The sequence below is a fragment of the Saimiri boliviensis genome, chromosome 5, assembly GCF_048565385.1.
Source record: "Saimiri boliviensis isolate mSaiBol1 chromosome 5, mSaiBol1.pri, whole genome shotgun sequence".
Lineage (NCBI taxonomy): Eukaryota > Metazoa > Chordata > Mammalia > Primates > Cebidae > Saimiri > Saimiri boliviensis.
This window is the reverse complement of record NC_133453.1, coordinates 150,789,596-150,809,043: the sequence shown is the minus strand read 5'-3', so window position 1 is coordinate 150,809,043 and position 19,448 is coordinate 150,789,596. Positions and strand designations below refer to the sequence as shown.

Below are 19,448 nucleotides of genomic sequence, written 5' to 3'. Positions count from 1 at the left end.
TTCTAGTTAAATCATGAGTCAAAAATGAAATCACAAGGGAATTAGATAATATTACAAAGTAAAATGTTAATGAAAATATATCAAAAATTTTGAGTGCAGCTGAAGTTAGCTTAGGGGAAACTTGTAGATGAAATACAACAGAAGATAAGAAAGATCTAAAATCAGCTATCAAACATTCTACTTTAAGAAGCTGGAATGGAAAGTAAAACTAAAATACATAGGAAGAAGAAACTAATAATAATAGGATCAGAATCACAAAGTAGGAAACAGACAACACAGAAAAAAACCCACTAAGCCCAAAAGCTGGTTCTTTGAAAAGAAACAGTTGAACACATCACCAATATCATCAAGAAAAGAGAGGTGATCAACACAAACCCTACAGTAATTTAAAAAACAATGAGAATCTATTAACACATTTATAGTAACAAATTCAATGACCTACATGAAATGCAATAGTTCCTTAAAAAATATAATTTACAAACTGGACTCAAGTTTGAATAGAAAATCTGAGTAGAATTATATCCGTAAAGCAGCTGAATTAGTAATTAAAATTATTTATATAATGAAAAGTCTCAACACAAATGGCTTCTCTGTTTAATTTTCTTAAACATTGACTAAGAAATATTATCAATCCTTTAAAACTCTTTCGGAAAATATTGGCGGTGGGGGACAGTTCTCCACTTATTTTGCAGGTGTTAGTCTTACCCTGATATTAAAACAAAAGGTATTATGTGAAAAGAAAATGACAGATCAACATCTCCCACTCACATAGATCCAAGTATGATATCAAATCAAATGCTACAGTATGTAAAATAGTACAACATAACCAAGAAAAGTTTATTCTGGAAATCCAAGGTTGATATAACATTCACAAATTAGCATAAGTTTCTATATTAGCAGAATGCAGGAGAAAAACCATATGATCATTTCAATAGATACAACAAAAGCATTTGAGGACAAGCTATGAATTCTCAAACTGATGAAAGGCATTTTTGAAAAACCTAGAGTCAACCTGATACTTTATGGTAAAAAACCTAACTGTTTTTCCATGAGTCTAGCAGCAAGGCAGTCACCTTTTCCATTCAATAGTCAGTGTACTCAAGGACCTAGTTCTTGTAATACAACCATATAAAGAAATAAAGGGCAGAAAAATGAAAATGAGAGAAGGAAAACTGTTCTTGTTTGCAGGCTATATGATTGTTTTTGTAGAAAATCTGAGGTAGTCTACACAAAATCCAGTACTACCAGGACTCATGTATAAGTTTAGCAAGGTTAGAAGATGCAAGATCAGCACCCACAAAATCAGTATGTTCTCATATGATAGCAGCACATGATAGGAAAATATTTAAGGAACAATTGCGTTTACAGTGGAACTCCAAACCCTAAAAAACTGAGGCATACATCTTAAAAAGTATACTCAAGGTTCATATACCAAAAAATTACTGAGATAGTTTGAAATTTTTGTAAAAGGTCTAAAGATCTAATGAAGAGGTATCGTCTGTCCATGCATAGATCAGAAGACTCGCTATTGTTTAGTGTACAGTTCTTCCCATACTGACTTACAGATTTAAGTGCAATTCTAATAAAAGTTGACCTAGGTTTTTCTGCAGAGAATGACAAGCTAATTATACAATTTATGTAGATCTTCAGATGACTAAATTCAAATAACCAAAGTGTTTATTTTTAAAAAGGGACGACTTTTGGAGCACTTACCTCATTTCATGACTTAATGATAAAGCTATAGAATTAAGACTGTGGTAATGGCAAAAGATAGATATAGATTAATGGAACAGAATAGAGAGTCCAGAAATAGTCTCTGTGTATGTGTTATATTTACATAGACAACTGATTTTAAACCATAGTGGCAAAGCAATTCATTGAGAGCAGAAAACGTTTTTTAAACAAATGGTGCCAAATCAACTGGTGTCTGTATAAAAGCAGAAAGAATGCTAGAGCTGATTTGTATTTTTACTCCATTATCTGTTTAGTGTGGTATCTTTATGGTGATGATCTGTTTCTTATCATTGTTTTTGATGACTCTCTCTCTTTCCCTTTTCCACTTAACAATGATCATTTTCTCTTCACTTCTTTGGGTCCAGTTAGTTGCTGTTTTCTGAACTCACAAAGATGAATGCTTAGCTTTTGATTTTCATGCTTCATGTTTCCCACTGTGTACATTTAAGACTACAGATTTCCCTTTAGCTGCTTCCCTTAAGTTTTCATGTGCATTTTGATTATATTTACATTTTTATTCATTCAAAATTAATTTAAAGTTCTATTATTAATTTTTTTTAAGTTTCTTTATTTTTCTTGATTAGCCAATTTCTATTTGATTTAATTTAGAGTTATTTAAAATTCTGTTTCCCCTTTCCTGGCAGCTATCTACTCATTCTTTTAGTATTTTTAGTAGTTTAATGTCATCTAGAGATGATGGCCTTCATTCTTAATTCATCTAGGGTCAATGTTAATGGTGTACTTTTACACTTTTCAACCCCCGATTTCTGTAGGCAAAATTCCTCTTTTATATTCAGTATCTGTGAATCCTCGTCTGTGCGCCTTTGGGAACTGGCTAAGTCTATTGTGGTTGTTTCTGCTTTCATTCATGCTGCTTGTCATGTTGAGCCCTGGAGATCAAGACTGTAATCTCCTCACTTCATCTTATTCTGTGGGATTCCTGAGGGCATGAAGGCGGGATGTTTTCCTCCCGAAACTGCTGTGTCTGCTTCTGCTGGATGCCAGGCAATAACTTTAGCGCATTTCCAGGATCTTAGCTCAATGTGAGAAACCTTGGTGGAGCCTCCCAGCTCACAGGTGTTCATACCTCCTCGGACTCCAGTGCTTGATCAGCCTGGAGCTTCAAGGCACTTCCATCCTGTGCCACGCAAGTTCTGAAGCTGCAGGAAACATTTTCATGGGAAGAGATTCCGTGGAAAGCCATACCTTGTTGTGCTGATCTATAGAATGTGCTAAAAAGTATGTCTTATCTAGGGTCGGTTTGTTTGGCTGAAGAAGGGGACACTTAGATACGGTTGATCACTTTGAAAGAAGCGGTAGCAATGATTTATTGTACTGGCTTATTTCAGTGGGGCGAGGATGCCAGGTCAGTGCTGAATCAGCATTTCTGTGACAGAGACTTATGATGCTGCATATCCTGATTTATACCACACAGTCATCTCACTGTATAAACTGATGAAGGAGACAAGTAATGTGTAATCTTCAACTGCATGTAAACTTTGCACGCTGTCAAATACACACGGTATACCTACAGTGTTAGGCCTGATAGATAGGGATATGCTAGATAATTACTTCTTTTGCCATTTTGTGAAAGAGTATATTTGTATTTTCTTCATACTTTGACTTTTCAAAAATTAGTTATTTTGAGCTGAGTTATTAGGTGCAATATTAAATGTTTTAAATATTTTACCTCATTTTGTCTTCTTTTTTTTTTTTGAGATGGCGTTTCGCTCTTGTTAACCAGGCTGGAGTGTGCAATGGCGCAATCTCGGCTCACCGCAACCTCCGCCCCCTGGGTTCAGGCAATTCTGCCTCAGCCTCCTGAGTAGCTCGGATTACAGGCGTGCACCACCGTGCCCAGCTAATGTTTTGTATTTTTAGGAGAGACGGGGTTTCACCATGTTGACCAGGATGGTCTCGATCTCTTGACCTCGTGATCCACCCGCCTCGGCCTCCCAAAGTGCTGGAATTACAGGCGTGAGCCACCGTGCCCAGCCTCATTTTGTCTTCTTACACTGCATATCTCAGACCATGATATTTAGGATAATTATATGATACTAAATATGTAAATATAATTGTAGGTACACGTCAAGATGTGCACACCGTGCTCTGTGTGTGTGTGTGTGTGTGTGTGTGTGTGTGCGCGTGTGTGCGCCTGTGTCATATACACAGAGAGCCATCTCTATTTGGTATTTGGCAGAACAGATTAATTTGGCTTAGACCTCTGGGTGGTAAAACCACCCCGTTAAGAACCAGTGTTCCCTGGGGGGTAAAATCACACCCCGTTAAGAACCCGTTTTCCCTGGGGGGTAAAATTACCCACTGTTAAAGAATAATTTATCATAATCCAAATTTTTTTAAAGGAACTTTCAAACTGAAAAAATATTGAATGTAGCTGTACCTTTTATTTTGCTTGATATCATCAGTTGAAAGAAAAATCAGAGATCTGGAGACACCTTTGACTGTCTGCCACGTGGGTGGTGGTGAGGTGCCGCTGGCATCTGGTGGGGCCAGCCCAGGGGTGTTGCTCAGCATTGTAGAATGCACAGGTCAGCCCCACAGCAAAGAATGACCTGGCTCTAAGTTACCAGGGCGAGGGTGAGAAACCCTGGTAAGATATTCTTCTTATGACTTAGTTGATATAAAAGCAAACTTGGTGGAGAATCGTGACTGAAGACCCAACATTTGAGCTCTGTAGCTTTTAAATGAAGGTCAGCTGACAACTGTATTTGTAGATTGAGGTTCTTAATTTAAACATGGACAAACTGGCTGGGCATGGTGGCTCACACCTGCAATCCGAGCACTTTGGGAGGCTGAGGTGGGTGGGTCACCTCAGGTCAGGAGTTTGAGACCAGCCTGGCCAACATGGGAAAACCCTGTTTCTACTAAAAATACAAAAATTAGCAGGCATAGTGGCACACGCCTATACAGCTACCCAGGAGGCCGTGGCAAGAGAATCAGTTGAACCCAGGAGGTGGAGGTTGTGGTGAGCCGAGATCACACCACTGCACTCCAGCTTAAGCAGCAGAGCAAGACTGTCTCTAAGTAAATAAATAAATACAATAAACACGGACAAGCTGATGTTTTCAATATTTGCAGTCTTTCAGCGTGATCGACTCACGGTGAAAAGGCCACAGCTGGAGAGGCACTGGGCAGCTGAGCCTCCTGCCTTCCGGTGACCTCCCGTGAAGGTCTGTGGCGGGCCTCTGGGCATCCCTGTGAGGGACGCTGGCAGCCTGGGCAGGAGGCTCCTGCACCTCACCTTCTCTCTCCTACTCTTTATTGCCTTTCCCTGGGTACAGTTTCCTGAATCTACCTAGTATTGTCAAAATAGTTACATGCATCAGTTAAAGAGACTCTTCCTTCCATTCTTTGAAGACTATAAAAGCTGCATTAAAAAGCTTCTTTTAAAACTCTGTGATGTTTAACTTTAAAAAGAAATTGGAAATGTGCCTTACTTGAAAGACCTATATAGAGTGGGATATATGATTGAACAGTATCCTTATACACAAGTCTTAAAGAGAGCCTTCCATTGGGATTTAAATCTAGCACGGACACTAACGCTGATCAGTGAGGGGTTTCTGCCACTGCTGTTGGACCTTTTCTCCACGAATCTTCATCGTGCGTGTATGGTAGTAAATTACTTATAGACTGTGTATTCGACTCTGATCTTTGATAAGAAGTGGGAGTCTGGGTTTACCTTACGTTCACATCTTTTCGTTTTTGAGACATGTTTTTTTAAAAAAAATCTTGCTTGTGTTTTCGGTTTTATGCTGATTCTCACTGCACCTCCTCTCTTCTAGGCATTGGCACATCTCCACTTAATAGAATATGTCGGAGAACAAACTGCCTTGCTGATAAAGGTAAAATAAATGCTCTAATAGAATGTACTCCAGCCATTGTTCTTTGATTTTTGTGAAAAAACAGTTCTGGTAAGAACAGGTCACATTAATTATGTAAAAAGGAACAGCAGGGAACCTGTTTTATCTTGTGCAGCCCACAGATGAAGGGAAGCTTTCCCCAAAGAATATATAATTACAGATGCCTGCAATTTTAGCCTTTAGTTAAAGCCTGTCTGAGAGGAAGCGTGGTGGACTCCAGCATCAGTTGATGACTGCTGCAGGGGTCTGCACTCCCAACCCCAGGGGTCTGCTGGGCCATCAGCTCAAGGTGACCAGTGGGCGCAGCCACCAGACGTGGGTGAGGGGTGGGGTCATTCTGCCTTTTCACCCAGGGGCTGGCAGGCCTGGGCACAGCTGGGCGTTGCCGGTAGAAACCCAGCGGAGGCTCCTTGTGTGGGTGTGGCCCCGGCTTGCACACCTGTGTCTGCCTTGGTCTCGGGGTGTTAGGTAGGAGGAAGGGCTCACACCCTCGGCCCCTCTGAGTCTCATGGCTGGTGGGATCTGACCCTGAGTGCATGTGATGGAACACACAGCCGCTACTGTCCTCCTTCAGATGGTCCCGGAGGAGCAGCGCCTCACGGCCGCCATCGTCCTCGTGGTGTGGGTCTCAGCCCTGGCGTCATCCCTCATTGACAACATCCCCTTCACCGCTACCATGGTGAGTCGCACGCCTCCATGCTGAGGGCTCAACTTCAGCCTGGACACAGCCTGGGCTCAGCCTTCCTTCCTATGGCAGTGGAGGAGGAAGCCTGCCTCTTTGCTGCACTCGCAGGTGTAGAGGGCAAAATGTGAGCACAGCCCAAGACGGTTGAGCACCGAGAGCCCAGATTGCAGGCTGGGAGCTACGGCTTTGCAGCGGCTGTGGACGGCACATCCTCTGGTGACTGGTGGCCTCAGGGTCAGCCCCACTGAGATGCCGCCCTCCCAGAAAAGGCTGTTCTTTCTCCCTGCCCTCCCCTTCCCTGCATTCCCTTCCCCTTCCCGCCTCTCCCTTCCCCTCCCCTTCCCTTCCCTTTGAAAATTGTGACACATCAAAACACAGACACTCCCATCTTTATTCCCTGCAGTTGCGGAAGCTATTCTAACCAGCCCGTGTGGCTCCCGGTGCTTGGTCTGGGCAGGGTCTTTGATTCTCTGCGTGGCCTTGAGCCCCAGCTAGGACTGGCAGTGCACATCATAGACCTTTCATTGGGCAGATGAGCCTGTTCTTCATGTGGCTTCTGCCATCATCAATTGCTTGGCTCAGGGCAGGAACAGAGAACCCTGGTGTGGCCGAGTAAGGGTGGGCCCCACAAAAGCCGCCGGGGTCCTGCCACAAACACGCCAAGTCCCCAGTGTGCAGGGACGGGCTTGCCATACGCCTCAGAGTCGGAGACCCCACCTATTAGCCCTTCCTGCTGGACCGCCTGCCACTCGAGATGCACGCTTATCTTCAGTGATGTGGTGCCACCTCTTCAGCACGGTGCTGGGCTCGTGTGCCTTCGTCAGTGATTTTCTTTGCCACTGGTAGCAGCTGTCTCTCTCAATTCCCTCCTTCCCTGTGCTGGGAGCCAACCTCACCAACCCACAGCCCTCTAGGTTCCCTGGGTGGGAGCCTGTCCTTTCTCTGGATCTGCCTTCCCTGTGGCAGCCTCTAAGTACGGCGGGCTGCCCTCTGGGTGGGCAAAGGGCCCAGGCTCCCAGTGGTGTGAGGCAGCCCTTTCGTAGCAAACCCTCCTGTGTACAGTTTCCTCTCCCTGGCTTGGTCTCTGACGGATGCAGTGACAGAAATGGCTCTTTGGGAGGTGATCTGGGTTTCCTGCCTGCAGAGGGGCCCCTTGCCTGGGAGGACCTGTGCACTGCGCAGCTGTGGAGCCCTCTGAGCCCACGGCGTGACTGGGAGAGCGTGCGTGCGGCAGCACGGGTCTCATTTCAGGCCTGAGGTCTTTGCAGTCATGCGTCCCTCTGCAGAGAGAAGGCAGTGCCAGCTCCTCGCCTTCCTGAAAGCTTTGTGGCCTGGCCTGGCCTGGCTCACATAGACCGACAGAGTTCAGGCGTCTGAGCTTCTCCTATATGAGGTCAGGCTTCTTGGACCATCCTCAGGGTCGGCTCTAACCAAACCCCTCGAGTACCTGGTCCTCTCTGCACCCACTTGGGAGCCCACTCAGCGTTCAGCTGGGGAACGGACAAAGAGACCAAAGAACATTCGTGGGAATGCATCAGGAGAGACAGGTGTCCCTGCCCGGCCACAGGTGCAGCGTGAACTCAGGGTGCCTTGCCAGGGCCCCTGCCACCCGGCCAGCAGAGCTCCTGCCTTCTCTGCCTCTCGCCAGCCTCCGCCAGTTGTGAAAACACTCCTCTGGCTGCAGTCATTGGCCAGGTCCACAGGACAGTCTTCCTTGGGGATTTAACATGAGTAGAACCTTAACAAGGGTCCGAGAGTGGGCGGGTGCACTTGGCACCTCCAGTGACATAAATGCCACCACGTAGGAGGGGAGAGCTGTGGGCGCCTGGGCCGTGCAGGGCGTTTCAGCAGCCTCGGCCGCTGCTCCAGGGCAGCGAGCCTTGAGACGAAACAGAACCACCCTTTCTCTGGTGGCGCCGTCTCTCCAAGCGTGTCTTCATTTGGGGTTGTTAGCTGTGTGCTGAGAGCAGCAGGTGAGCTCTGTTCACGTTTGTTCAGAATATTTCTCTTCCTATTTCTTCTCTTGGCGTGGAGATGTTTAAGCAATATTTCCATACAGGAAAGTCCCTTTCACACCCACCGCCTCTCCATTCTTCCTCGTGCCCTCCTGCTAGGCCGGGGGCCTCTGCGGGTAGCGTCCCTAGGACTCCATTGCCGGGCCCTGAAGACCGTGTGGGAACCCCTGAGAAACAGTGTAATGACTGAGGATTTCCTGGCAGTCTTTCTCCACTTAAACCTTCACTTTACAACCTCATCTGCTTGAACAGGAAGAATTCTCAGGCAGCTTTCAAGTGAAAAGGTTATTACTCTTGTCCTGAATGTTGAATTCAAACACTGGAAACTTATGCACGAAAATCTGTGGGTTTCCTTTACCTGACTTGTTGGCTGTCATCGTTACCTGTGTGGCACTCAGCCTCTGTGTGGAAGGCAGGTTCTCAGGCATCTCCTTTCCCAGCTTGCTTTGCAGTCTCGCCCCATCCCGTAGCCCTGCGGGAGGTGTCAGGGCAGACGTCCCGGGCTGTGACACCTGGCACAGGAGAGCACTCTCTCAGAGGGTATGAAAGTCAAAAGCATTTCGCTTGAGCTTGAGCTTTCAACATTTTTTAAACTCGATCTCATTTTTGTTTTAAATCCTCCTATCCTGAAACATCCAGGAACAGAATTATGTGGAGGATCGAACCCAGCCCGTCAGATTGCAGTTAGGTTTAATAACGTGAGCAGTTGGCACGATTAGCAGCTCAGGTTCTGCCAGAGGTGGGTCTGGGCTTGAATCCCAACTCTGCCATCGTATGAGCTCAGGCAGCACTGGAGTTAAGGAAACAGAAATGGGAGGAGCAGAGCTGCCACTTTCCCCCAAGTGCTGGGTGCTGAGCCTGGGACTGGAGAGCTGTGTGGGTGCACGATGGGTGCCCTCTGGGTGGTGGGAGCAGCCTCAGAGGGACACTGCCGGGTCCAGAAGTCAGGGTCTTCCACCTGCCATGGCCCACAGTCTGGCCACTACACCCCACAAAATCCAGCTGGCACATTTAGGGGACCAGTAGTGTGAGAGAAGATTGTTTGCTGTGTCCCACGGACACAGTACAACAAATGATAAGTTATGAGAACACTCAGAGATTTAAGCACAGCACAAAGTATAGTTTCTGGAACTAAAACCTGTAATGTGTTCAACAAAAAATACTGAATAATGAATTGAAGAAGAGCAAAGTGTCAGGCCTGAGTTTCTGTGCTTGCGGCCAAGTGAGAATGTACGTGCAGGTACAGAACAAAAACACGAGAGGCAGAGGCATGAAAAACGATGAGAGGTTTGGGGGAGCGGCCCCAGGGACGCGGCGTGGCCACGACGGCAGTTCCAGAATGGGGAGAAGGATTGCATTGCATCGAACCCACCGCCCTTGGCCCTCCAATGGGGCTTGGGCACTGGGAGCTTCTCATGGCGCAGGGTCTCGGAGGCTCAGACCCCTGAGTCAGAGCCTGCATTGGGACACGGTACCGGGTGACCCACTCCACACATTGGCATTAGAGATCTAGGCCAGGCCTGTCGCCTGGGCTGTGCCTCCCAGCTCCAAGTAGCTCACCCTGCTTCACTGCCATCCATCTCTCAGATCTGACTCCTGGTGAGGGCGCAGCCTTGCCCACGCTTACCTGAGGCACTTGGGCGCCCTGCCCCCGGCATCCACCAGGAACTGCTTCGAGGTGGCTGCTGTGTCCCACACAGCCAGGAGCTGACCACAGCAGCCCTCATGCATGCCCCGGGGCTCTCCCCTCCTCCGGCGCTGCTGTGTGCATGCCCTGCGCCTGGGCCACCTCTGCTGCCGCCCAGGTAGGGGCAGCCTTGGGGGCCTCTCCTTCCTGACCTGTCAGGTCGGCCCTGCCAGCCTCCCGCTGATGGTTAGTGCCTCCTGGGCCAGAGGTCAGGCAGCGAGGACCATGTGCCCTCCGGCGGTCACACAGCGATAAAGGAGCTTCAGGGGCATTTCTACATGGATTATGACACGGTGGTATCTGAATTTAAGTATACATTTAAAAGAATGATTTTTTTTGTAGTGTACAATTTTGATGCCCTTGTCTTTAATTTTCTGTGTATTTTAATAGTTAATTTGTTAGTGGTTACCTTGGGAATTTCAATTAACATTCTAAATGTGTAACAGCCTAGCATGAATGATACCTATTTAGTGTCAACAGCATACAGACAATTTAGTCCTTACTTCCTTTACAGTTTAGTCCTCCCTTCCCTCGTAGATTATGTCTTTATTAATTGAATGCCTGATAAGTATTTTTCCTGTCTCTTTCTCTCCATCTTCTCTTTCTGGAAATCCTCTAATGCATATGATGATAGATTTGATGGTATCCCACAGGTCCTCCGGACTCTGTTTATTTATTTTTTTCTTTTGCTTTCTGCTCCTCAGACCTAATAATATCTTTTTTTGACATTTTAAATTTTATTTATTTTTAAAGATTGTGGTAAAATGCATTTAACATAAAATTCACTGTCTTAACCATTTTTAAGTGTACAGTTTAGTAGCATTAAGTAAATTTACATTATCGTACGACTATCACCACTGTTCATTTTCAGAGCTCATTTGCTTGCAAAACTAGAACCCTCTACCCATTAAAAGTAATTTCCCGTTCCCTCCTTCCCCAAGGCCTTGGCAAAAACCGTCTTACTCTCTGTCTCTATGAATTTGAGTATTCTAGATAAGCCCTGATAATTTCAAATGTCTTAGCTTCAAGTTCACTGATCCTTTCTTCAGCTCCCTCAAATCTGCTGTTGAACTCTTGTGGTGAGTTTTTCGTTGAAGTTATTATACTTTTCAGGTCAGAATTTCTATTTGATTTTTCTGTATAATTTCTATGTCGTTAATGATGTTTAAATTTTTTCTGTCATTTTCTTGATTTTCTTTAACTCGTTTCCCATGGTTTTCTTTAGTTATTGAACTCTTTAAGACAGCTGATTGGCATCTCTGACTAATAATTCGAATGCCTAGACCTCTTCAGGGATGGTTTCTGTCCATTTTTCCCCCTCTGAATCAGCCACACTTTCCTATTTGTTTGTATGATGTGTCATCTTCTTTGTTGAGAGCTGGACATTTTGAGTATTATGTTGTGGTAAAGCTAGAGATCGAATTCTCTCCTTCCTCAGATACTGCTGAGTCTTGCTTGTTGAGTGCTGGAGCCATTCATTGGTGACTTTTGCAAACTTTTTTTGAAAAGTGTGTGGTCATTGAAATTTTTCTTCTGTTATCTCTATAGTCAACTAGTAGACTGACATTTCCTTAAATTTCTGGTCTCCAAAAGATTGTGTGTGTGTGTGTGGGGGGGGGGGGCGTGTGTGTGTGAGGGGTATGTGTATGTTAGGTGTGTGTGTGTTAGGGGTGTGTGTGTGTGTTAGGGATGTGTGTGTGTGTTAGGGGTGTGTGTGTGTGTTTAAGGGGTGTGTGTGTGCATGTGTGTGTGTCTTAGGGGTGTGTGCATGTGCGTGTGTGTGTGTGCGTGTGTGTTAGGGGTGTGTGTGTGTGTTAGGGATGTGTGTGTGTTAGGGATGTGTGTGTGTTAGGGGTGTGTGCATGTGCACGTGTGTGTGTGCGTGTGTGTTAGGGGTGTGTGTGTTAGGGATGTGTGTGTGTGTTAGGGGTGTGTGTGTGTGTTAGGGGAGTGTGTGTGTTAGGGATGTGTGTGTGTGTGTGTGTGTTAGGGGTGCATGTGTGTGTGTGCGCATAGAAATAATTACTGCCACTCTAGATTCCCTGGACGCTGCTTCATCACTTGGAGGTTGAGACAGTGGCCAGCCTCTGTACCGGCCCCTCAGTGACCAAAACAGTAGCTGGGCATCAACATACACAAGCTGGGTTTTTGGAGGACAGGGCCGCCACTGCCTGCTCTGATATCAGCAAGTCACATCGTAAACATGAGCGGCCGTCCCCACGGCTTCCTGTCACAGGGAGAGAGGTGGAGAATGACAACCACTATTAAAAAAAAGGCCAAAAAATCACCAAAACCCTCCTTAGCACTTTTTCCCCTGGTTGCTGAAAGTGTTTGACTACACTCTGGACATCTAACATAGTTACTGTTTTAAATTGAATTGTCTCCCCAAAAGATATACTGAGGTCCGAACCCTGGGTACTTTAGAATGTAACCTTATATGAAAATAGGGCCTTTACAGAGATAATCAAGTTTAAATCAGGTCAGTAGGCCCTCATCTAATATGACCAATGTTTTTATGAAAAGGGGAAATTTTGTCACAGACACAGGCAGGGCGAAGGCTCCAGTGTGGCTGGAGTGATGTACCACAAGCCAAGGACACCCGGGACTGCCACAGACACCAGAGGGCGTGGAGGGACCCCAGGACTGCCACAGACACCAGAGGGCGTGGAGGGACCCCAGGACTGCCACAGACACCAGAGGGCGTGGAGGGACCCCAGGACTGCCACAGACACCAGAGGGCGTGGAGGGACCCCAGGACTGCCACAGACACCAGAGGGCATGGAGGGACCCCAGGACTGCCACAGACACCAGAGGGCATGGAGGGACCCCAGGACTGCCACAGACACCAGAGGGCGTGGAGGGACCCTCCCCTAGAGCCGTCAGCTATCACGGCCAGGCCAGCTCCTGCTCAGATGCCTCGCCTTCAGACCTGTGTGGTAATAACTTCTAGTTGTTTCAGTACCCAGCTCGTGGTGCTTCATGAAAGCAGCTGCAGGGAGCTCATGCAGTAGCTTCAGATGGTTCCTGCCAGTTCAGCCATCCTACAGGCAGAGGTGTGTTCCTGGAGCTTCCCGCTCTGCCATCTTCTGTGCTGTCATTTGCTAGTTTTAAAATTTTCTCTCTCTGCCACTGTAATGCAAGCTCTGTGAGGGCGGGGATGTTTGTGTTTTCTCTTCCGTCCCTTGTATCTAGAGCAGAACCAGACACAAAGAAGAATATTCATGAATAATTATTGACGGAATTAAGAATAAATGAGCATGGACGAGACAACATGGTCCCATCCAGTGGAGGAGGGATGAGTGAGTTAAATGCAATCGTGGAAGTAACCTCTGGGTACAGTGTGTTCTAATATGGCAGCCACATTGGGGAGCTCAGGGAGACTCTCAGAGGAGAGATGCCCAAGGCTCTCACGGGCTCAGCAGGAGGCTGCGTGGGGGCAACAGTAACCGTGTGTCTGCTGCAGATGTGGGCATGGGCGACTGCAGAGACGTGGCAGGCGGTGGGTGCTCAGGTCAGTATCAAGTATGAGGCAGAGGAGAGCCTGGCGAGAGAGCCTCAGATGGAAGGGTGTAGAGTCAGCCCAGTTGCACGCGCACACTTCGACGACAGAAGGTCATGGCTGGTGGCATGGAGGACAGAATTAAAGGGGCAAATGGTGAATGTGGGGTCAGAGAGCCGTCACTGCGTTTATGTTGTGGGAAGGAGAGTTCGCTCAAGGCAAGGCCTGGGAGGACAGGCCACAGAGCCGTGGGGAGATCCTTGGACTCTGGAGTATAGGGAGCTGGTTCTCATCTGAATTGCAAACCCCAGAGAGGGCTTGCTTTGAAAGCAGTCGTGGCAGTTTTTGCAGCAAGCAGCCTGTAACGGAATCTGGCACTTGGAAGTATGCAGTCTGGAACACGAGGTAGGTTTTCTCTTGCCTTGGGCGATGGGCCTCATTGCACAGGAGCACGTCCTGGAATTTCCAGGTCCCTAAGCTTGGGGACGCCGCCTCATCCCTTGATACCTCCCGTGCTGTGTTGTTCCGACTGTCTCCTTGTTCTGGGTGGCGTGTGCAGTCCCGCAGGGTGGAGGCCGGCTTTGCACCGACAGCATGGTGCTCAGCGCCCAGGGGACCGTGGCCTCACAGTGACGTGTGTGTGAGCTCTGCTCATTGAGGACTGGAATTTGTGGGAAGTTGCACACCGCTCATTCCCTCCAAGAATGAACCACCGAGTCTGAAGGTGCCTCTGTGATGATCAGGTTTATCATCGGACAGAAGCCGAGCTTGGAGAGTGCCTCAGGGACTGCGTGGGAGCACCCCACCGCCAGGAGTTTCCGATTCTGCGTGAGACTGACAGACGCAGAATCAGATGCTTTTCCTAGCATGGTACTTACTCTCTTCCAGCGTATATTGGATGCTACTGACAATGAAAAATTGAGCTTTTCAACATGGCCCTGTGACCCAGCAAATATGAAGGGCTCCTTCTCAGACCCTACAAGGTGACCCTGTGGAGTTGTGTGCAGTGGAGGCACGTGGGTCTGCAGCTGGGCTGCAGCTTCCCAGTCTGGACTCCGCGGGTTCTGGGGGGATCCTGCTCCACATGCCCTCCCAGTGGAGACTCCCCAGGGCAGCAGCAGCACCTCGGCTCTGTGTTCTATTGTGGCCGAGAGGCTGATACTCCACAGCGCCATGCAGAAGCACAGGATCTGTCCAGCCCACCTACCTTCCGTCGGTCAAAGGAAGCCGCTGGCCAAGCCCAGAATCGGGTGGTGAGGAGGCCCCACGTGCCCCGTCCGGATGCTGCTCAGGGCACACACACGAAAGCCTGCTGCAGCGACTGGGAGCTAAGAGTGGACGGGTCTTCCCAAGTGAGCCCGGAGGCATCTCCTTTGCGACCTCAGGGGACGGAGCACCCGCCTTCTCGCCCCCTCATTCTCAGGGTCGAGTAATACTGTCATCACTCACATCTCTGCACCGGGGCTGCCTTCTGTTTGTGTTTTTCTTGTGTCATGTTTTCCAGATCAGCCACCCTTGGAGCTCGTCTCCTTAGAGAGGCTGACACAGGTCACCGCCTGAGCGGTGGGCCCAGGGGTCTCTCCTTCACACGCCATGGGCTCGCTGAGGTGCCTGGGGGGACCACACAGCCCGCCGTTCTCTGCAGCCTCCCAGAGGCAGACTTCATGGCTCTGCCCTTCCCTGCTCCTTTGAACACAAAGTTCTTACAGAAATTTCCCAGGCATTGTGTTTCATTGATTACAATAAAGCAAAATGTATCAACGTCAGAAAGTTGCACCCGCGGCTGGCATGGCTGGCTGAGAATGGTGCTTCCTGGCTGTAGAATCTGATCCCTTTTGTCACGCTGTGAGCGTCAGCAGGCTCAGGGTGCCTGGCAGGGAGCAGCCGTGAGGAGTGGCTTAGCACAGGGCACCCAATGTGCAGTTTGGGGTCAGAGACCTGTGTGTGAGTTCTGGCTGGGCTGCTTCCGGGGTCTGTGCTCCCAGGTCTCTCTGCATCCTGGTCTTGTCATCTGTCAACTGAAGGAGTAGCAGCACACTTGAGGGATGTTTGGGGATTCAGGAAGATGAGGTGTGTGTAGTTAGCAGGGCGCCTGCAGGGTTCTGTGAGCTCTGCTTTGATGGCCGTGTTCTCAGGCCCTGTGTTAGACTCTCTGTGCCTTTACCCCGGTTAAGAGCCACAATAGCTGGTGAGGTTCAGGACCAGGAGGACCAGCTGGTGGCAGCTGGCATCAGTGGCATACAGATGAGTTCAAACTCAAGTTTCCGTGGATTCCAGAGTTTGCTTTGGTCTGTCCACAAATCCTATGCTCCTTAGAGTTTGAATGCTCAGAAAGCGTTTGGATCTTCTAAAGTAGTCACAGGATGGCACCTGCTCTGAGCTTCTGTGGGATGTGACATCAGTGTCCTTTTCCTCCCCAGATTCCCGTGCTCCTGAACCTGAGCCAGGACCCTGAGGTCGGCCTGCCTGTGCTGCCGCTCATGTATGCCCTGGCCTTCGGCGCCTGCCTGGGAGGTAAGGGGCTGCTGACCTCGTGGGGGGTGCACGCCCACCCTGTCGTCCAGCCCGAAGCAACCGTGAGTGTGTATCAAATCAAAAGCAGATGAAGGAGAGTCCGGGTGATTTCCCCGGTGGACACAGGTCTTCGGCTGTGACGGAGTGACTCCAGAGCGACTGCGTTCCTTCCCATTCTCTGCAGAATCGCCTCTGACTTCCCGGGCCTGTGGCTGCAGGATGCCTGGTTCTGGTGCCTCACTGCTGATGTGCTCCCATCCTGTGCCGTGTGGGCCGTGCTTGGGGTTAGAAACAGATTTTGAAGCAGAAGCCACCCTCAGTTGCTGTTCTCTTTCTCTCTCCATAAGCAGTGGAGGGACAAGTGGGTCAGCTAAAAGTAGAGACGCTAACCTAAGAGTGGGAAGAAAGATTAAAGGATTTTTCTGGGCCAGGGGTGGGCATTGTACTTTGGAGACAGTGAGAAGTGGGTTAGAGAGCACGCTGGGAGAGACTGGTGACCAGACTCAGGGTTGCGGATGCAGTCATCTTGCAGAGAGCTGCGGGGCCTGTGGCGGTGGGGGGTGGGGTCCTTCTCACGTCTCAGAAGCCTGATCGCCTTTGGGAATGCAGGGAGATTGTGAAGAATCTTAGATCAACACATCAGACGCATTTTAAGTTTTTATTCTTATATCCAGGCATGCTTAGATAATTTAGCTTTCTTTGTTCTCTGATTGATTTCTGACTACTAAATCAATAACTCTGGTTAGTTTATCTCCTTGCCTGAAAAGGGGGATTAATGTCATACAGCGAAGTTTCTGTAATGCAGCAGACAGATAACTAACCTACGTCAGTGACTCAAGTTCTTCCAAGAGTGTAGCACTGTTAAAATCACCCCTGTCTAAGAACAGGTCCCAGGGAAGCGATGCAGAGCTACATTTAGCACCAACAATAAGGAATGGGATCGGAGGATGCCTAGAAATGCATCCCCTGTGAGGATTTTGCCCATTTGAAGTTGCTGGGCGTCTGCCATCACCTGACATCGTGCCGACAGTGAATTCACCTTCCTGCTGTCGAGTGGGGAAGACGGTCACCTCAGCTAATTTTACGGCATAGAGGGCCATGTCCTGTAATGACGGTGTGCCCTTAGTGGAGACCTGAGACGTCAGAGGAGGTTCTGCAAAAATGCACGTTTGAAGCCAGGTCACACAGAGTGAGAGGCATCTTGAGCTACTTTGGATTTCCCAGGAACATGTAGGATGAATATGGAGGAGCTTTCTCTAGGAGAGATGTTAATGTGTACCATTTATAGGTTAATTCCTAAAATAGGATCAGATACTTAGTAACTGAGCAGATTTTGGAAGCAGAAATGCAGCGAATAATGAATGTTTTAATTACGTGTTGGGATCGTTTTAATCTGGTAGCTCTGGTGATTGAAAGGCGCCTGTGTCTGGCACGGCAGCTTACTCCCTCAGGGGCCTTTCTCACTGACTCAAGGTTTGGGATTTTACAGAAATTACGGTAAAATATATGTAAATAAAACTTACCATCTTAACTGTGGGTAAGTGCTCAGCTCGGCGGCATTAGGGACATTCACAGCCGATGAGCGGGTGTGCAGCCGTCACCACCGTTCATCTGCACAGCGCTGTTCGCTGTCCCAGCCTGAAGCTCCGTCCAGCCTCCCACTCTTCCAGGGCCGGCGTTCTTTAAATAGAGGTTTCCATCTGGTTTTAGAAATGTCATTTGCTCTGTGAATTGGACGTGATTCACTGGATACTTTGAAACAATTTTTTTTAAAACTGGTCTGACCCAGTACTTTTTGGTTGCTCTTTTCACGAAGAGCTAAGAACCATTTAAATAAGTCTTCAGAAAAACCTGGCTTGGCCTGAGTTTCCTGGAAAGCAGAGGCGGTGGCAGGTCAAGTTAGTGTGGAGAGTGAAGAAGGCTACCCTGCTGCAGTGACCTAGGGGCTGAGGGCAACCCAGGTGGCACGCGGCCGTGTTCGCACCGACCCAGGCAGCACACAGCTGTGTTCAACCGACCCAGGTGGCCGACGGCCGTGTTCGCACCCTCGGGTGCTGCTTTCCTTAGGTGGTTTCCAGGTCTTGAAGGACTGGTGGCTCTTCAACTCACCAAAGGGAATGCCCGTGCATAGAGTTAATTATATGTGTTCTGACAAGTGGGAAATCTCACAGCTCTGAGAGTGTGGCCTGTTCACTGGAATGTACACTGCGGACACAAGGAGTTACCCTGGAGATTCGATTCTTTGTGTGCAACGTTCATCAAAAACAGAGCTGGGCATGGTTTTGAAAACTGCCCTTGTTCTGCCTCTGGATCCACGCGCTGTCTTCCCATGCTGGATGGCCCGAGTGTGCCAGGACAGGCAGAGCTGTTCATGTGCTTCTCCGTCACTGGAAACTGGGAGAGAGGCTTGAGCTGGGGAAGTGACTCCTGGGGCCTTGTCCTCCCCACCGTGTGGAGCCCCTGCCATGTGGAATACCCGGAAAACCCTGCTAGCCTCTTAATGAGTGACTACCGTATCACTGGCATCTGAAGAGGAGGCTCACATTCTTACTCTCGTGTGAACCCCACAACCAACCCAGGAGAAGCTGGAGAAGGTGGCGACGGTCCTCATAAACAGAGGAAGCGGGCTCCCTGCCTCTCCGCCCCGGCCCATGACAGGCAGGGATGGGCAGCTGGGTTTCTGGTCCCAGCTCATAGGGATGGGCATACCAGAGCCATGTGGAGTCCAGGTGACGTGAGGGGAGGAAGGAGCTTCTGATCATCGTTTTCCTTGCCCTGAGACCAAACCTCAGTATTCATGGGGATCGCACTCCCTCTGCCACAGCCATGCCTGGACACATGGTGAGGAGATGCCTGCAGCGTCTGCCGCCCGAGTGTGGGCCGGCTCTGCGTGTTGTTGGCGGACGGCAGAGCACACGGGTGCAGGCAGCAGGTCCTGACGGTTCCACAGAGCCCTGCAGGCGGATCACGAGGTCAGGAGTTCAAGACCAGCCTGACCAACATGGTGAAACCCTGACTCTATGAAAATACAAAAACTAGCTGGGCAAGGTGGCACGTGCCTGCAGTCCCAGCTACTCAGGAGGCTGAGGCAGGAGAATGGCTTGAACTCGGGAGGTGGCGTTCGCTCCACATGGGACTGCCTGTCACCAGGAGGCAAATGCACCCTACGGCTGACACCGTCTGGTTTTGCATCTTCCTTTCCTGACTATCACAAACACCTCAGTTAATATAACAGAAACTGTTGATTTGCTCAGCTTACAGAGCTTAGAAGGCTTGAGACTTCCACTGAGGTCTTCCGAATTTAGAGCTAGCATTTTGTCTGTCACACTGGCTGACACACTATTTCCAGTACATGGAAGATTGTGCAGGACATGCGGGGGCTGACCCGTAACCTCCCGGCCTCTCTCTGTGGCCCCCTCTCTGTGGCCCCCTC

The 19,448-nt window shown here is 48.8% G+C and overlaps 1 protein-coding gene across 6 annotated transcripts in view; it reads left to right on the top strand.

The window, feature by feature from the left end:
• OCA2 (OCA2 melanosomal transmembrane protein) overlaps positions 1–19,448 on the top strand; it is a 241,394-nt gene that overhangs the window by 179,310 nt on the left and 42,636 nt on the right. For 4 of the 6 annotated variants that reach the window (XM_074400144.1, XM_039480091.2, XM_074400142.1 and 1 more), the window contains 3 exons: positions 5,538–5,597; positions 6,190–6,294; positions 15,922–16,015. In XM_074400144.1, coding sequence (XP_074256245.1) covers positions 5,538–5,597; positions 6,190–6,294; positions 15,922–16,015 — 259 coding nt within the window. The remainder of the gene's footprint in view (positions 1–5,537; positions 5,598–6,189; positions 6,295–15,921; positions 16,016–19,448) is intronic. The other 2 variants (XM_039480092.2, XM_039480090.2) reach the window with 2 other exon arrangements.